The sequence below is a fragment of the Maylandia zebra genome, linkage group LG14 (genome assembly GCF_041146795.1).
Source record: "Maylandia zebra isolate NMK-2024a linkage group LG14, Mzebra_GT3a, whole genome shotgun sequence".
Taxonomy (NCBI): domain Eukaryota; kingdom Metazoa; phylum Chordata; class Actinopteri; order Cichliformes; family Cichlidae; genus Maylandia; species Maylandia zebra.
In genome coordinates this window covers 187,046-201,082 of record NC_135180.1, presented here as the reverse complement: position 1 = coordinate 201,082, position 14,037 = coordinate 187,046, and the positions used below count along the sequence as shown (strand labels likewise).

Sequence of the window (14,037 nt, the reverse complement as noted above, 5' to 3'; positions counted from 1 at the left end):
CCCTAGGAATTGCATCATGTGTTTCTTTGTCACTGGCCTAGGCGCTGCCAAGATAGCTGTTTTCCTCTCTGGATGTATGCTTTTCCCTGCTGCACTAAGCAGATGTCCTAAAAATTTCACTTCTGTCTTTACCCACTGTAGCTTTGAAAGTGAGGCCTTGTTACCTGTCTCAGCTAAGTGAGTCAGCAATGCCAATGATATGTCTTTGCAGTTCTTCTCTGAATTGGATGCAATTAAAATGTCATCGACATATACCAACATCTGTGAATGTGATGGAATCACAAAATCAGACAGACAATTTGTAATATTCTGTGTGAAAATTGTAGGACTATCACAAAAACCTTGCAGCAGTCTGGTGTATGTGTATTTTTTGCCTTGATACGTAAAACCAAACCAGCCTTGTGAATTCTCATGTACTGGTATGGAAAAGAAAGCATTACTTAAATCTACCACTGTGAAGTGTGTCATGTCTGGTTTAAGCTGATTTAATAAGGTGTGGGGGTCGGGGACGCATGGAGCGATGCTCTCCACTGCCTGATTTACAGCTCTTAAATCTTGAATCATGCGCCACGACTGTGAATCAGCCTTTCTAACTGGGAAGATGGGTGTGTTACATACTGCTTGTGGAGCTTCAACTAGTATCCCTGCCTTAATCATATCCTCTATTACTGGTTTAATGCCTTCTACTGCATCAGGCTTTAAAGGATATTGTTTCACTCTTGGCCTAAAAGACGTTTTGGGTTTTATTACTACTGGACTCGCTGTTGTTATTAACCCCACATCAGTCTTCCCAGTAGACCAGAGCTTCTCTGGGACCTGTTTAAGCTCCGGGTGATCTTTGACATCTACAACATATCATTCTACTGTGTCATCCTCACCCCCCATTAAATGCGTTTGTGGTGTAGTATGTGTCACCCATCCCAGCTTTTTACGAAAGATGCTGTGCTGCACGTCTGTCTCCCAACCCCCTCCAGCTTGCTGCCACATTCCAACACTCTCCCCCTGTCTCACCAAAGATGCTAAGTCTGTCCACTCAGCTGTGCCACTCTTTGTCAGTGAAATATGTGGTGTTTGCCCTGTAAAAAGTTGTTGTGCAGCTTCAGAAAGGATCACACTACATCCAGCCATGGTTTCACCATCAGTATATATTGCTTTTATGGTGATTCTCTGTGGCCCTAATTTCAGCACTTTATCTGTGTAGGCCTCATCAGGCCCAGGCATGGTCTTAAATCTCAGTGTGACATGCAAATCATCTGGTGGCTGTATGTCATGGCTAGTTGTCAACATTTCCTCAGCTGCAGCTAACAGTTTACAGTTTATTTGATCAGGTCTGGAGGCCGACAGGTCAAGTGTCCAGTAATAATGCAAATCCCCACTGTCCTGATGAACCATTGTCTCAGCAGTTTCACCTTTTCCTGCAGCTATCATCCCAATGGATGTTGGAATTATTGAAATTCCAAGTTTCATCATCATATCTCTTCCCAAGAGGTTCACCGGACAAGTTGGGCATATTACAACTGAACTCTGAACTGCCTGTCCTGTGGTAGGATCTCTAATCCACACTGGTTTAGAGATTCTATGCTGATTTAACTGACCATTTGCAGACTTCACATAAATTGTGCCATTTGAAGGGTCAACTCCTGACACATGATCTTTTAAAACAGTTTTATCTGCACCTGAATCACACAGAAATTGAACAGTTTTGCCTTGCACAGTTAACGTGCGAACTGGTTTTACTTCTTTCCCTGACAGATTTAACAGTACTTCAGTCAAATCTAGAGTCTGAAACACAGGCTGTTGTAAATTCTGCCAAAGTAAGGGATCATTTGTACATGTATGTGTGTTAGCAGTGTCAACAGGTGCTAGTCATTTATTGTAATAAGGGTTTCTTGGATCAGGGCGTTTATACTCTTCAGGCATGCGATCAGGACACTCCCTTGCGTGATGGCCCATTTCCCCACATGCATAGCATCTATCATCTCTTTTCCCACGGTTCCTCCCAAATTGCCATGAGTCTCTATTTCTCCTATTCCTGCCTCTGTTTTGCTCTCTTCCAGCCTGTCCCTGAAACAAAATTTCACCTGCTAAAAAAGCAGCGGCCTCAGAACTTTGGGACTTCTTTTTTTTATTTTTAATGACTTCCTGTGCGTGGCGGGCCCAGTTCATGCATTCAACGGACCCGTCAGTGTTATGACTAACATTTTGTTTTCTGATGAAATCAGCAATGGGTGAATGAAAGCCATTCATCAAAGCATGTTTTAACTGCTGCTGATATGGACTGGCCTTCTCTGCACTCTCTTCAAGGCCACTATGTTCTTTGAAAACTTCCTCTAATCTTGCCCTGAACTCATGAACATCCTCTCCTTCCTTCTGAATGCATTGGGCAATTTTGTTGTAATCTACAGAAGCTTTAAAAGTATTTCTAAGACGCTCATAAACCCCATCAACTTGGCCTCTTAAATTTGCATGGCCATAGGCTAGGACTGTATCACCATCCCTCACTGTGTAGGTGCCTCGCACCCGAGCCCAGTTATAAGTGAGACACTTCCTAAAGGTGGCTTCTGTTTCCTGACCGTTTAAACGATACGAGGAGCAGAGTTGCTTGTGTCGGGCGATAAATTCATCAACATTAGTCAACGGGTTTCCTAAATCTTTACATGCCTCTGCACATTCAGATTCAGTCCATGGCCTGTAAACACAAATAACACGGCTTTGGTCATCTCCAACACCAAAGTGGGGATTTGCAACCTCCACCATGGGAAAGCTATCATGAAAAGAGTAGACAGGCATACCAGCTGCACTCGCCTCATGGCTTTTAGATTTGGATCTAGTGTTATAAGGACTTAAATATTCTGCTGCGGCATCCCCAAACTCCAGCCGTACTCTGTCCTCCTCCTCTCTCTCTCTCTTCTCCTGCTCCCGCTTTTCTTCCTCCTCTCTGAACTCTCTCTCTCTCTCTCTCTAATGCTGCTCTACGCTGTTGGTCCTTTAACGTCAGCACCACTGAAGTAGACCGCACCGTCTCATCTTCAGGTTTCACAGCTAATGCCTGCAAAGCTGCTCTCTTCGCATTCACTGCCTCCTGTCTTTTCAGCGCCTGCTCCAACCACTATTTAGCGGACGCCAGTTGTAACTCCTTCTCCTGTTTCAATTTTCCTTTCGCACAAGCTGCCTTTACTGTCAACTGATCTACTAACATTTGACATTGTCCTACAACCAATTTACCTTCAAAATCATATTTCTTGCGCCAATGTCCTAAATACTTTGCGCTACCGGGAGCGAATTTCATCATAAACTTCTCATCACCCTCTGACACACTCTTGGTTGCTTGGGAACCCATAATAACAACAACAACTGCTGATGTCACACACCACGCGTTCTGCTCCGCACACACTCACACAACAACAACAACAACGATGACAATAATGACAACAACAACAACACAAAACAGGCCTATCGTCCAGCACACTCTGGACCCCGCGGAACTTCTCAACGCCTCACAAAGTGGCGGAGAACTCACCTCTCGCTCCACAAAGCAGCGAGGAACCTCTCGCTCCACAAAGCAGCGAGGAACCCAGTTATCGCTCCACAAAGCAGCGAAAAACTCACTTATTATTATAACTACTTATTATTATCACTTATTAAGTAACGAACTTCTCAACGCCTAACAAAATGGCGGAGACTGCACAACGACACGGTTATATAGTCAGCCTCTGTAAACTTACTTGGTGTTGCTCATTGCGTGTAGCATCAGTCCCGAATCCCGTCAATCGCCATCCATCAAGGAGAAAAACAGACGGCTAATCCACCGGCCCGATGACGAATTCTCACGCCTCGGGACTTTGTTGCAGGACCTCTATAAGTCCTGGCTGACGTCAGTCTTTCGGTGTGTCTCTTTTCCCCTCGGTGAACGTCGATTCCAGGAATCCGGCTCTCGAAGGACCAATTAATGATAGGTTTGTAGCATAAACCTATTCGCTGGAACGTTAAGGACAATCTGCTACACAGCAAAAAACAAGACTCAAGGCACCAAAGTTCTCTGGTTACTCATGCATGAGGGAGACCTGGCTGGAGCCAAGTGTCGTTCCACCACTTGACCGCCATCAGACTCTCAGCCAGGTTTCCCCACAGCACTCCTTTTATTGTGGTTACATGAATATGCATAGGGTCATTAACATATAGCATCTCACATAGGTATACATGTGAACAAAGAATACTGTGTGTGTGTGTGTGTGTGTGTGTGTGTGTGTGTGTGTGTGTGTGTGTGTGTGTGTGTGTGTGTGTGTGGTCAAAAGGGTCATATAACATGAAAGCATCAAACATCCTTGGTCAGGAAGAGGGTAGACTAGACCCCCCCGGTAAGGAAGTCCAGCAGTTCATCTAAACAGAAAAGCACTCAGACTAGAACAGACGTAGCTACGTTAATCCTACCATAAAACAATAAGACAAGATGCGAACTTTTCCCATGCCCCCAAGATGCAGGTGTGCATTCCAGTGTGGAATACACACCAAGCCTCTGTAGCCTGTTAAAGATCACACAACTTATCACTACACAATTGATTATACACCTCTAAGCATATATGGTTAAATGTTTCCTAATACAAATGACAATAATAAAATCTAAACCCAACATCAGTAACTTAAACGTTACTGTACAAAGCAGTCTTACTGCAAGTGCACCTACCTGTTTTCCTCCCTGAAGGTTCTGATGATGGAGGCAACAATGAAGCGACTCAAATTTGGTTGTACTCGTTGCCCAGCCTCCCTCATAGTCATCCCATGGACAAGGACATGGTCAACTAAAGTGGCTCGAATTTCATCCGAGACTGACTGTCTTCTTGCCCTTGCTCTTCCCCTTCCTTGTCGCCGTCGTTCTCCACCTCCACCTCCTTCACCACGTCCTCCTCCTCCTCCACCTCTCCCTCCTCCTCCACCACCTTCCTGTTGTCCTAGACCACCTCCTCCTCCTCTTCCACCACGTCCTCCTCTTTCACCATGTCCTCTTTCTCCACCACGTCCTCTTGCTTTGCATCTCTTTGGATCCATTGTTTCAAACCTGAATGAGCTGACTTTGGCCCTTTTATCTATCCATCGCAGGTTCTGATTGGTGTGTGCTAAATTTTGACTCCTAGTGTTTCCACCTGGTTAATTGTGTGCTAATTGAGCTCAAGCTATGCTGACTTAAGTTAACATTATTGCATGCTAGTGCTTTCTAAATGACTACATGCACTGTAAACCCCAACAGTCTACCTGACTTATAAAGTTTGTGGATATAACAATTAAAATTCCTCACAAAGTTGAAACAACTTAAAACTTTTCTGTTCGGTTAACGATTCAAACAGTTATAATTGTACATGGCTTAGAAGTTAAGAGTAAATACTGCTTTCTTAATTATGATTTTTGAGTAAATGTTTTTTTCCGAGCTCCGCATGTGGACGTCATGACGTCATGACGTCATCTCTCTAACCTGAACGACGTTGACAGAAAATTCTGTTCAATATGGCTGCCCTTCTCGAGCGACTGGAGAACACATTTGGAGAAACTTGTAAGTAAAACGGAACCTTCGTTATGTTTATTTTTTCCGTAAAAAAGCAAATATATTAATATGTTGCAGCCAATAACTTGTTTTCGAATGCGCTGTTGTGTTAAAAAGCACAGACCCAGGTGGTGAATAGTTGTTCGCGGTTGTTCGCGCTCTTTTTCAAACATAGATTATGTCGTCAGTTTTACAGTTTTAACCGATTAAAACACAGTTTTACGAAGAATCACACATAAAGAAAGGGTCTTAGTGATATTTTAACGACCCCTTGCCAACGCAAGAAAGTTGGCGTTTTTACAACAGCAGCCTCATTGTTCGGCAGGTTTTTTTTTTTTCTTCTCATTAGCATCATTCAAAAGTGACTTAGCTAGCAGTGGCAACTTCTATCTAAAACAATTGAAATATAGCAAGGTGTTGTATATTTAGTGTGCTGATAAGGTTTTCAATATTTTTATTTTTTCTTCCAAGGCTGAAGGCCAAAGACAAAAAGACAGAAGAAAAAAAAATTCAGACTGCAATTAATTTCAGGTGGAGACAGTAAACACAGGTGAGTTGAAAGATCTATTGAAGAAACCATTCATTAAGTCCCTTAAGGTGAAGATTTCATATATTGATAATGATAAAATTAACACAAATTAAAAGTTTCACTGATAAACACACAATTTTTCCTTGCTTTGAACCCCATGTTCTATATAGATCACAGCTCTGATCTGGAGAACACTATATTAAAATACTGTGTAGGGTTTTTGTCAAATGATTAAGAAACATACTCTCTGTCACAAGAGACAGAAAGGTTGTATCTTAAAAGAAAAGTCTCCAAAATTTAGTAGAGTCTGATGTCATGCAGTTTCATAAACATGTATTCTCCCCAAAGAATGACACCTGAAAACTTTGCGTTAAATGAACTTTTCTTTTCCCTTTTTAGGAGGCGCCTGATATCAACGTGAAACGCACTGCAGTACTTCGTGCCCTTCCTGTATACCTGCGGGAGGAGGACCCAGAATTCTTTTAGACATGTAATGTAAGTGTATTTTTGCATTACTTAAATTCTGCCAGTAAGATAAAATGCTATGGATTTTTTTAAATACAATTTAATACCCTAGCAGCTACCAAATTGTACAAACAAAATACCCTCTCTGTAGAAAACCCACACACACACAGGTCAGGAGCAGGGCACAGGCGTATCACAGCACTATGGCTATGCTGCAGGTGGCCCAAAAACCAGGCTGAAGTCAAGATTTAGTTTCTTTTTGAGATAAAGTCATGAAATAAAAAATTACTTTTTTTTTTTAGAAAAATAATAAAAATACAAATTATGTAATGCAAGAAGCTAACACGTTAATGTACATTTTTCAAAAAAAGTAGAGTACCCTATGTTATGGATAGGCGTAGCTTTGGGTCACGTGGTGTCTGTAATAGTGATTGCTATATCACCTGTTCACGGCCCGAGGGAAATTTTGTGAATGAGTGGGTGATGGGGGAAGTCGACTTTTGCTGACCGCTCAAGCTTGGAATGTTTTTGATCGCTGTTTTTCTACGGATTTTAAGGATTTGATAACAAATAAAGGAGTTTTAACTTGGAACTTTGACTAACGTTTTAAACAGCGGGCGCGTCAACATTATTCCCCTATTCAGCTGCTCGGCGACTCAAAGGCTTGAAAGTCGCCAACACCCTAACTCGTTACAAAGTAACCCACTACACTGCTGAATGTTTTGCTAGATTACAGGTCATGCTTGTCACATTCTCTCAAACCAACCTTACTTATTTAATTGGGGCGATCGTGGCTCAAGAGTTGGGAGTTCGCCTTGTAATCAGAAGGTTGCCGGTTCGAGCCCTGGCTCCGACAGTCTCGGTCGTTGTGTCCTTGGGCAAGACACTTCACCCGTTGCCTACTGGTGGTGGTCAGAGGGCCTGCTGGTGCCAGTGTCCGGCAGCCTTGCCTCTGTCAGTGCGCCCCAGGGTGGCTGTGGCTACAATGTAGCTGCCATCACCAGTGTGTGAATGTCTGGATGACTGAATGTGTAAAGCGCTATACAAATACAGGCCATTTACCATTGATACTGTGTCTATTCCAGGCGGACGCATTGGATGAGTCGACCCTCATTGACACTCCAGTTGCCCTTCTCCCAGTGGTTACCGACGGCGCTTCCCAGTCCAGTCCATTTTACTTCCTCAAGCATGGCTGTTTTGGTGAAAGGCAACTAGGTGATGCGTGATATTCCCAGATTTGCAAATGCATTTGCTTTATTGTTTGGCTTGATCTATGCTCTGCATTTAGACTACCCCAGGAAGCTGGTTCACACATTTGCCTTAGTCCAAAATATCTTCATGGGGCTTGATGATGGCAAACCCCTGAAACCCCTGCCTACATGCTCTTAAGGAATATAAGGCAATGTTTGTTAGGACACGCACTCTGTTACTGAGCACTTTGTTTGAAGCACTTTAAGCACTTTAAGTTTACTACAGGCTTTGGGTGGATTTAACTCCATCAGTTTACCTAATTTTCCTATACTTGACTGCCTTATCTGGTTATTTGGAAGCTGATCGTCTTTGTACCCATTTTAAAAAATTGTTTTTCATTTCTATTTTAAAAAAAAGTGATTAGTATTTGACTTTTTGTTTTGCATTTTTGTGTATTTTGAGAAAGATGCAATTAGGACTGATGTCGTCCTTTGTGAGTTTATAAAAAGATAAATGTTCTACACAGAATTTATAATGCTCACTTTATGGTGCCGATGTCCATGTTAGTTGTTTTATAAAAACATTTGTGATGTTTTTAAATTTTCATGAAAAAATGTTAAATAAACAAAATGTAAAGTAACTGAATTTCCGTACTTTTTTTTTTTTTTAGTAGTCTACACTCACAACATAAATATCTTTTAATTAATAATCAGATAATTTGAGTTTAGGTTGTAATATAATTGCATTGTGTTGCATCAAAATAATAAACTACAAGAAACACAAAAATATTGAAATTAAAGTATACAGTCTTTGAGTAAAGCTCAATTAATAAAACATAAAATATAATTTAAAATTTTTAGGTTAAGATAAGATAAGATAAGATAAGATAAGATAGAACTTTATTAATCCCTCGGGTGGGTTCCTCTGGGAAATTCGATTTCCAAAAAAGCACAGCACCGACAGAAGTTACAGAGTTATACACACACACATATATATAAATACAGAGACAATATAAATAAAATATACAAAGGGGATAAATAGAATAAATAGGAATAAAAATAAAAATACAAGTGAATTGCACATTTCAAGTATTGAGGTCTATTGCACCGTTGACTATTTACAAAAGTATTGCACAAAAGGTATTGCACAGTGAGGTGAAGAGGCACTACAGCTTAGTTGTTCCCCCCTCCTTTGTCCTCCTGTTTCCCCTCCCTCTCCCCTCCAGAGAGGAGTTAAACAGTCTGATGGCGTGTGGGACAAAGGAGTTTTTAAGTCTGTTAGTTCTTCTCTTTGGGAGAAGCAACCTGTCACTGAACAGACTCTTCTGGTTGTTAATGGCCGTGTGCAGAGGATGCCTGGCATTGTCCATAATGTCCATCAGTTTCTTTAATGTCCTTTTCTCTGCCACTGTCACCAGAGTGTCCAGCTTCATGCCGACCACAGAGCTAGCCCTCCTGATCAGTTTCTCCAGCCTGGAGGTTAACAACAAATACAAATTTTGAGTACCCCATACTTAGAAGATATGAGTTTTTGTACTTAAATCTTTTGAGGTAATCAGTTTCCACAAAAGTTTTAAGTTCAGTCAACTTGTTCGGGTTTACAGTGTGGTGTAAGCACTGTAAAATGTAGGGATTTGTGTGTAGAGTTTTGCAGTAACAGTTCACCAAATTTGAGTCATGTGTCAAAGCAGGGAATAGTGTTTATAGTTCAGGGAAATGGGTGAGCTTTTTGAACAATAGCGTTACGGTTTTGGAATTTTAGTTTAGAGGCCTGGTTATAGTGTTTAAGCAATCGAGAAAAACTGTAATCATAGAAACCACACCATATCACCTCTCCACATCCTCCTACTGTATGCCATACCTCCCTGTACCATCCATCTGACCGCCAATAAACTCCACCTGTGGTAATCTAATCCCTGGATGTCAGCCTCTCCTTCTGACCGAGGATAGTTACTATTGCAGCACCACCCAGCATTAAACTGACGTACACCATTCTGTACAATAGTATTTGTGCTAAAAAGTAGTATTTCTGCCAAATCATAGTATTACTGGTATTTCATACTATTTAAGTGAAATTACAGTGTTTCTGCAAAAACATTGCATTTCTGCTAAATCATAGTATTTCTGTAATCTTATAGTACTTGTACTCAATTATAGTATTTGTACCAAAACATAGTATTACTGGTAAATCATAGTATGTGAGCCAAAACATAATATTTCTTCCAAATCATAGTATTTGTGCCAAAGCATAGTATAACTGCACGATAAAGGTTCTTGAGCCACATCAGTGTTTGTGCTAAAACATAGTATTTGTGCTAAATCTTAGTATTTCTTCTAAATCCTAGTAATTCTGCTCAATGATAGAATTTCTGCTATGCTGTAGTACTTTTTTGCTAGATTGTAGTACTTCTGCTAAGTCAAAGTATTTCATGTAAATCATAGTATTTCTACCAATCCCAGTGTTTCTGCTAAATCATAAATAATGTTTTAGCACAAATTGTATGATTTGGCTCAAATACTATGATTTGGCAGAATTTTCTGTGTTTCAGCACAAATGCTATGATTTGGTAGGAAAAAAATATTATTTAGTATAAATACTAAGTTTTAGCAGAAATACTATGTTTAAACTTTAGCAGAAATAGCAGAATTTTTTAATGTGTGTTATGACTTTTGACCATTGAAATCAATGTGGTCACTGATTTTGCATGCCGGGTTGAGCTGTGTTTTAGCTCAGTGAGATGAGCAGCCGTTCTCGGAGTGGGAGGCCTGGGTTCAAATCCCGCTTGTGGCAACAATATTTTCAGTTCACAGTTGAACTTTAACTCTTTTCAATTTTTAGCTTCTTCACCCATTTTCAACACAAATTCCAGCTCTTTCAGCAAAAACCTCTTTTCAGCAGAATTCTGCTCATTCAACTCTTTTCAGCAGAAATTCTGCTGATTCACCTCTTTTCTGCAAAGTTTTGAGCCTTTTCACCTCTTATCAGCACAATTCTCAGCCGCTTCTGCTCATTTCAGCACAATTGTCAGTCTCTCCACCTCTTCTTTGTGAGAATCAGTTTGGCAGAGTGAGATGAGTAGCTGCTTTGAGACAAGAAGGGCCAGGTTCGAATCCTGCTCAGGGCAACATTTTTTTCCAACTTTTTCAGCTTTTTTCTGCAGACATTTTCAGCGTTAAGGCATCCACACAGCATTTTCGCAGGAAATGCAAATTTTTCTAGTTAATAATCAGCTCTGCACAGGAGCAGAAGCAGAGTCCAGCCTGTTGCTCTTACAGTATTATACTTAGTGCTGTCAAGAGATTAAAAAAAAAATAGAGATTAATTAATTATGATTTTTAATTAATTGATCTAATTAATCTCTTTTTTAATCTCACCTAAAAATAGCTGAGGAAAGCCCTCAACTTATTGTGGCAGACCAAAAGACTGATATAACAAAGAAAGTGACTTTATAAAGTCATTTATTGTTTAACAAACGTTAAACAGATGCAACCATTTACATACTGTTGTATTCTTTTGTAAAATAAGTGGAAAAATAAATACAAATAAAATCAAATAAATTAAGTGCTGCAAGTTAGCACATCAGAGTTGCTCTTTTCTGAGCAATACAGCACTGAAATTCCTCTGCTTCAGATAATGAAAAATAAAACTGACATTGCAGTGCTGCAAGTTAGCACATCAAAGTATTCTTCCATCACAAAAAAAAGTGCTGAACATCAAGCAATCTATTCTAGTAGGCTACAAATGACACAGCAGCTATGCTGACCACATGTGTCTCATTTCTTCTTCCTCAGCCAGTCGCTAAGACACACCAGCCTGGTAACATTTTCTGGAAGCAAGGCTGCCCTTTTCTTTTGCACTATGTGGCCTGCAAGGCTAAAGAGTCTCTCACAGGGTACAGAGGTAGCTGGGGAGGCCAGGTACTTTTGTGCTAGGACTGACAGCTTTTCATAGACTCCTGAGTGAGCATACCACCACTGCAGGGGACAGTCATCAATACTGATGCTGGGTTCTGCTCTGTAGCGCTGCAGCTCTCCAGACTCAATTCCATCTTCTGAGTCAGAGTCAGACCCCAGAAGGAGTTCGCTCCTCCTCTTCTTCTGAGCTGGTCCATCATCCTCTGTGGAGGGCTGGAGACTATCTGCTCTTCTGGGCTCTGCTGCCTGGAGCATATTCTCCAGAATGGTCCACACCTGAATGAATGAATGAATGAATGATTGTGATTAAAACTAAGTGCTTTTTATTTTATTTTATTTAATCTTGTAAAGAACTTTGTGTTCCATATAATAAATAAAAGTTTGATTTGATAATGAATTGGACTCATTAGTCCAGCTTAACCTTATTGTCCTACCTGTTCCCTCTTTTCTCTTGGAAGACATTTCAAATCCTTAAACCGTGGATCCAATGCTGTGGCCACCTCGAACCATATCTCGTTGCCATTAGCTCGTCGTGCTGCCAGATCCTTCTGGAAGGCATTCTTGAACTTCACCACGTAGGCAGGATCATCATCAGTAATGTCCATGACACGGTACAGATGGCGAAAAGCAGGCAGCACTACAGAGCAAGAGACGTAGGCCTCACCACCCAGCAGCTCTGTCACATACCTGCAGAGGTGGAGAGGTTTGCTAAATAAACCTAGCTGGATTCATTTAAATCAAAGTGTAACTGATTTCCAATTTAATTGTCCTTAAAAGTTCCTTGTTATGTTCATTAATTTTGATTTTACACATGTAACAGTAGTTTATATAATTAAAATGGGAAGGTGTTTATTTGAACTTACTTGCATGGTTCAAGCAGGAGCTCCAGCCTCTGCAGTTTCGCCCACTCAGCTTCGGTTGGCAAGACCAACCTGTGGTTCTGTTGGTCCAACGTAGCCTGGACAGCCTCTCGGTTACATAGGAGGCGTGAGACCATTGCGAGAGTCGAGTTCCACCTGGTGGGTACATCCTGTATAAGTTGATCGCTCTTCTTTCCGAGTGCTACTTGTTGTTGGTTAAGTTCTGTGGTACTCGCAGGGCTTTGTTTAAAATGACCAACAATCTTGCGGCACTTTGCCAGTACACCGACAAAACCACTGCTATCGAGACATACCGTGATGGTCCTCTGGAGAATGTGAGCATTGCAGGCGATGTGCTCATATGGAAGTGCTCTCATAGCAGCCAGCATGTTTGCTGCGCTGTCTGTGCCAATGGTGGATATCTTGTTTTCAATACCCCAGTCATTTGCTACCTTGAAGAACTGTTCGGCGCATTTATCAGCAAAGTGCCTGGTTTCTGTTCTCATGACGGTCAGTGCAAATGAGTTGAGGTTCCACTCACTATCAATAAAGTGTCCAGTCACCCCAACATAGCTGTGGTTGCCAGCTGAGGTCCAGTGATCTCCGGTTATAGCAACACAGTTGGGAGAATCCTCCGCCAAAATCTCAAGTTTGTTTTTCTTTTCGCCGTCGTACATTTTGCTGATTTTGGTCGTTACTGTAGTCCTGCACGGCGGCTTGTATGACGGGTCATTGGACGCAATTTGCAACACCTCTGTCAATCCTTCGTCCTCTACTATATTTATCGGCCTACAGTTCATCGCTATCCACTTGGCAATAACATTAGTCAGCCTGTCGGTCGTAGACTTGCTCATACGAGGGGTATTCTCTAGTTTTGTTTGGCGAAAAGCTTTGCTCTGGCTTGCTATATTGCTAACGTCTTCACTGCTAGCTGTTGCTGCACTCGCGGCTGGGTGCTTTGCGTTGAGGTGATGGGCCAAACTTGAGCTGCTTCGGTGGTAAGCAAACTCCTTCTTACACTCTAGGCAGACCACTTTACCTTTGTCAATGGTGCCGTCGGGGCGTTTATGAAACACAAATTTCCCGTTCATTGGGCCAACAACTCTCAGATGCGCCTCCATATCCACACTGTAAGCTAATCACCACTTCTCACCTTGACCTCACGACGTGACTCCACCCCCAACAAGTCAAGCACAAGGAGCCCAGCACATAAAAACGGATTTTATAACATAGCAACTCTCATACAAAATCAGTGACGTCAAGAGATTAAAAATTAGATTAACGAGATTAAAAAACATAACGCGCTAAATAGCATTGTAATTAATTAATCGCAATTAACGCGATAATTTGACACCCCTAATTATACTCATAATAAAAGTACAGTAACCGTGGTTAGTCACTGAGCAGCCCGGTGCGTTTCTCTTGATTTCTTTAGTCAGGGTAAATTCATTCACCTGCACGGGTTAGCTAAACGAACTTTATAAAACAAGTTTCCCCGACAGCCGAGTGCTCACCTAAGGACCTAAGTTAAGGATTAGCTTA

The 14,037-nt window shown here is 41.4% G+C and overlaps 1 protein-coding gene and 1 long non-coding RNA gene across 3 annotated transcripts; one reads left to right on the top strand and one right to left on the bottom strand.

Moving 5' to 3' along the window:
• The first annotated feature begins 5,472 nt into the window (after positions 1–5,472).
• LOC112434112 (uncharacterized) lies at positions 5,473–7,639 on the top strand. Of its 2 annotated transcripts, XR_003023898.2 has the most exons (4): positions 5,473–5,545; positions 6,008–6,086; positions 6,465–6,560; positions 7,616–7,639. It is a non-coding gene; the product is annotated as an uncharacterized LOC112434112 (long non-coding RNA). The 2 variants fall into 2 exon arrangements; XR_013101508.1 differs by lacking the exon at positions 7,616–7,639 and having other exon boundaries at positions 6,465–6,823.
• A 3,523-nt stretch (positions 7,640–11,162) lies between these two features.
• On the bottom strand, positions 11,163–13,052 carry LOC112434113 (E3 SUMO-protein ligase ZBED1-like). Its single transcript, XM_024801922.2, has 3 exons — positions 12,499–13,052; positions 12,070–12,322; positions 11,163–11,911 (listed from the first exon to the last, which is right to left on the bottom strand). The coding sequence occupies exons 1-3, from the start codon at positions 12,999–13,001 to the stop codon at positions 11,495–11,497; spliced, it is 1,173 nt and encodes a 390-aa protein (XP_024657690.1). The 5' UTR covers positions 13,002–13,052; the 3' UTR covers positions 11,163–11,494.
• Positions 13,053–14,037: the final 985 nt, after the last annotated feature.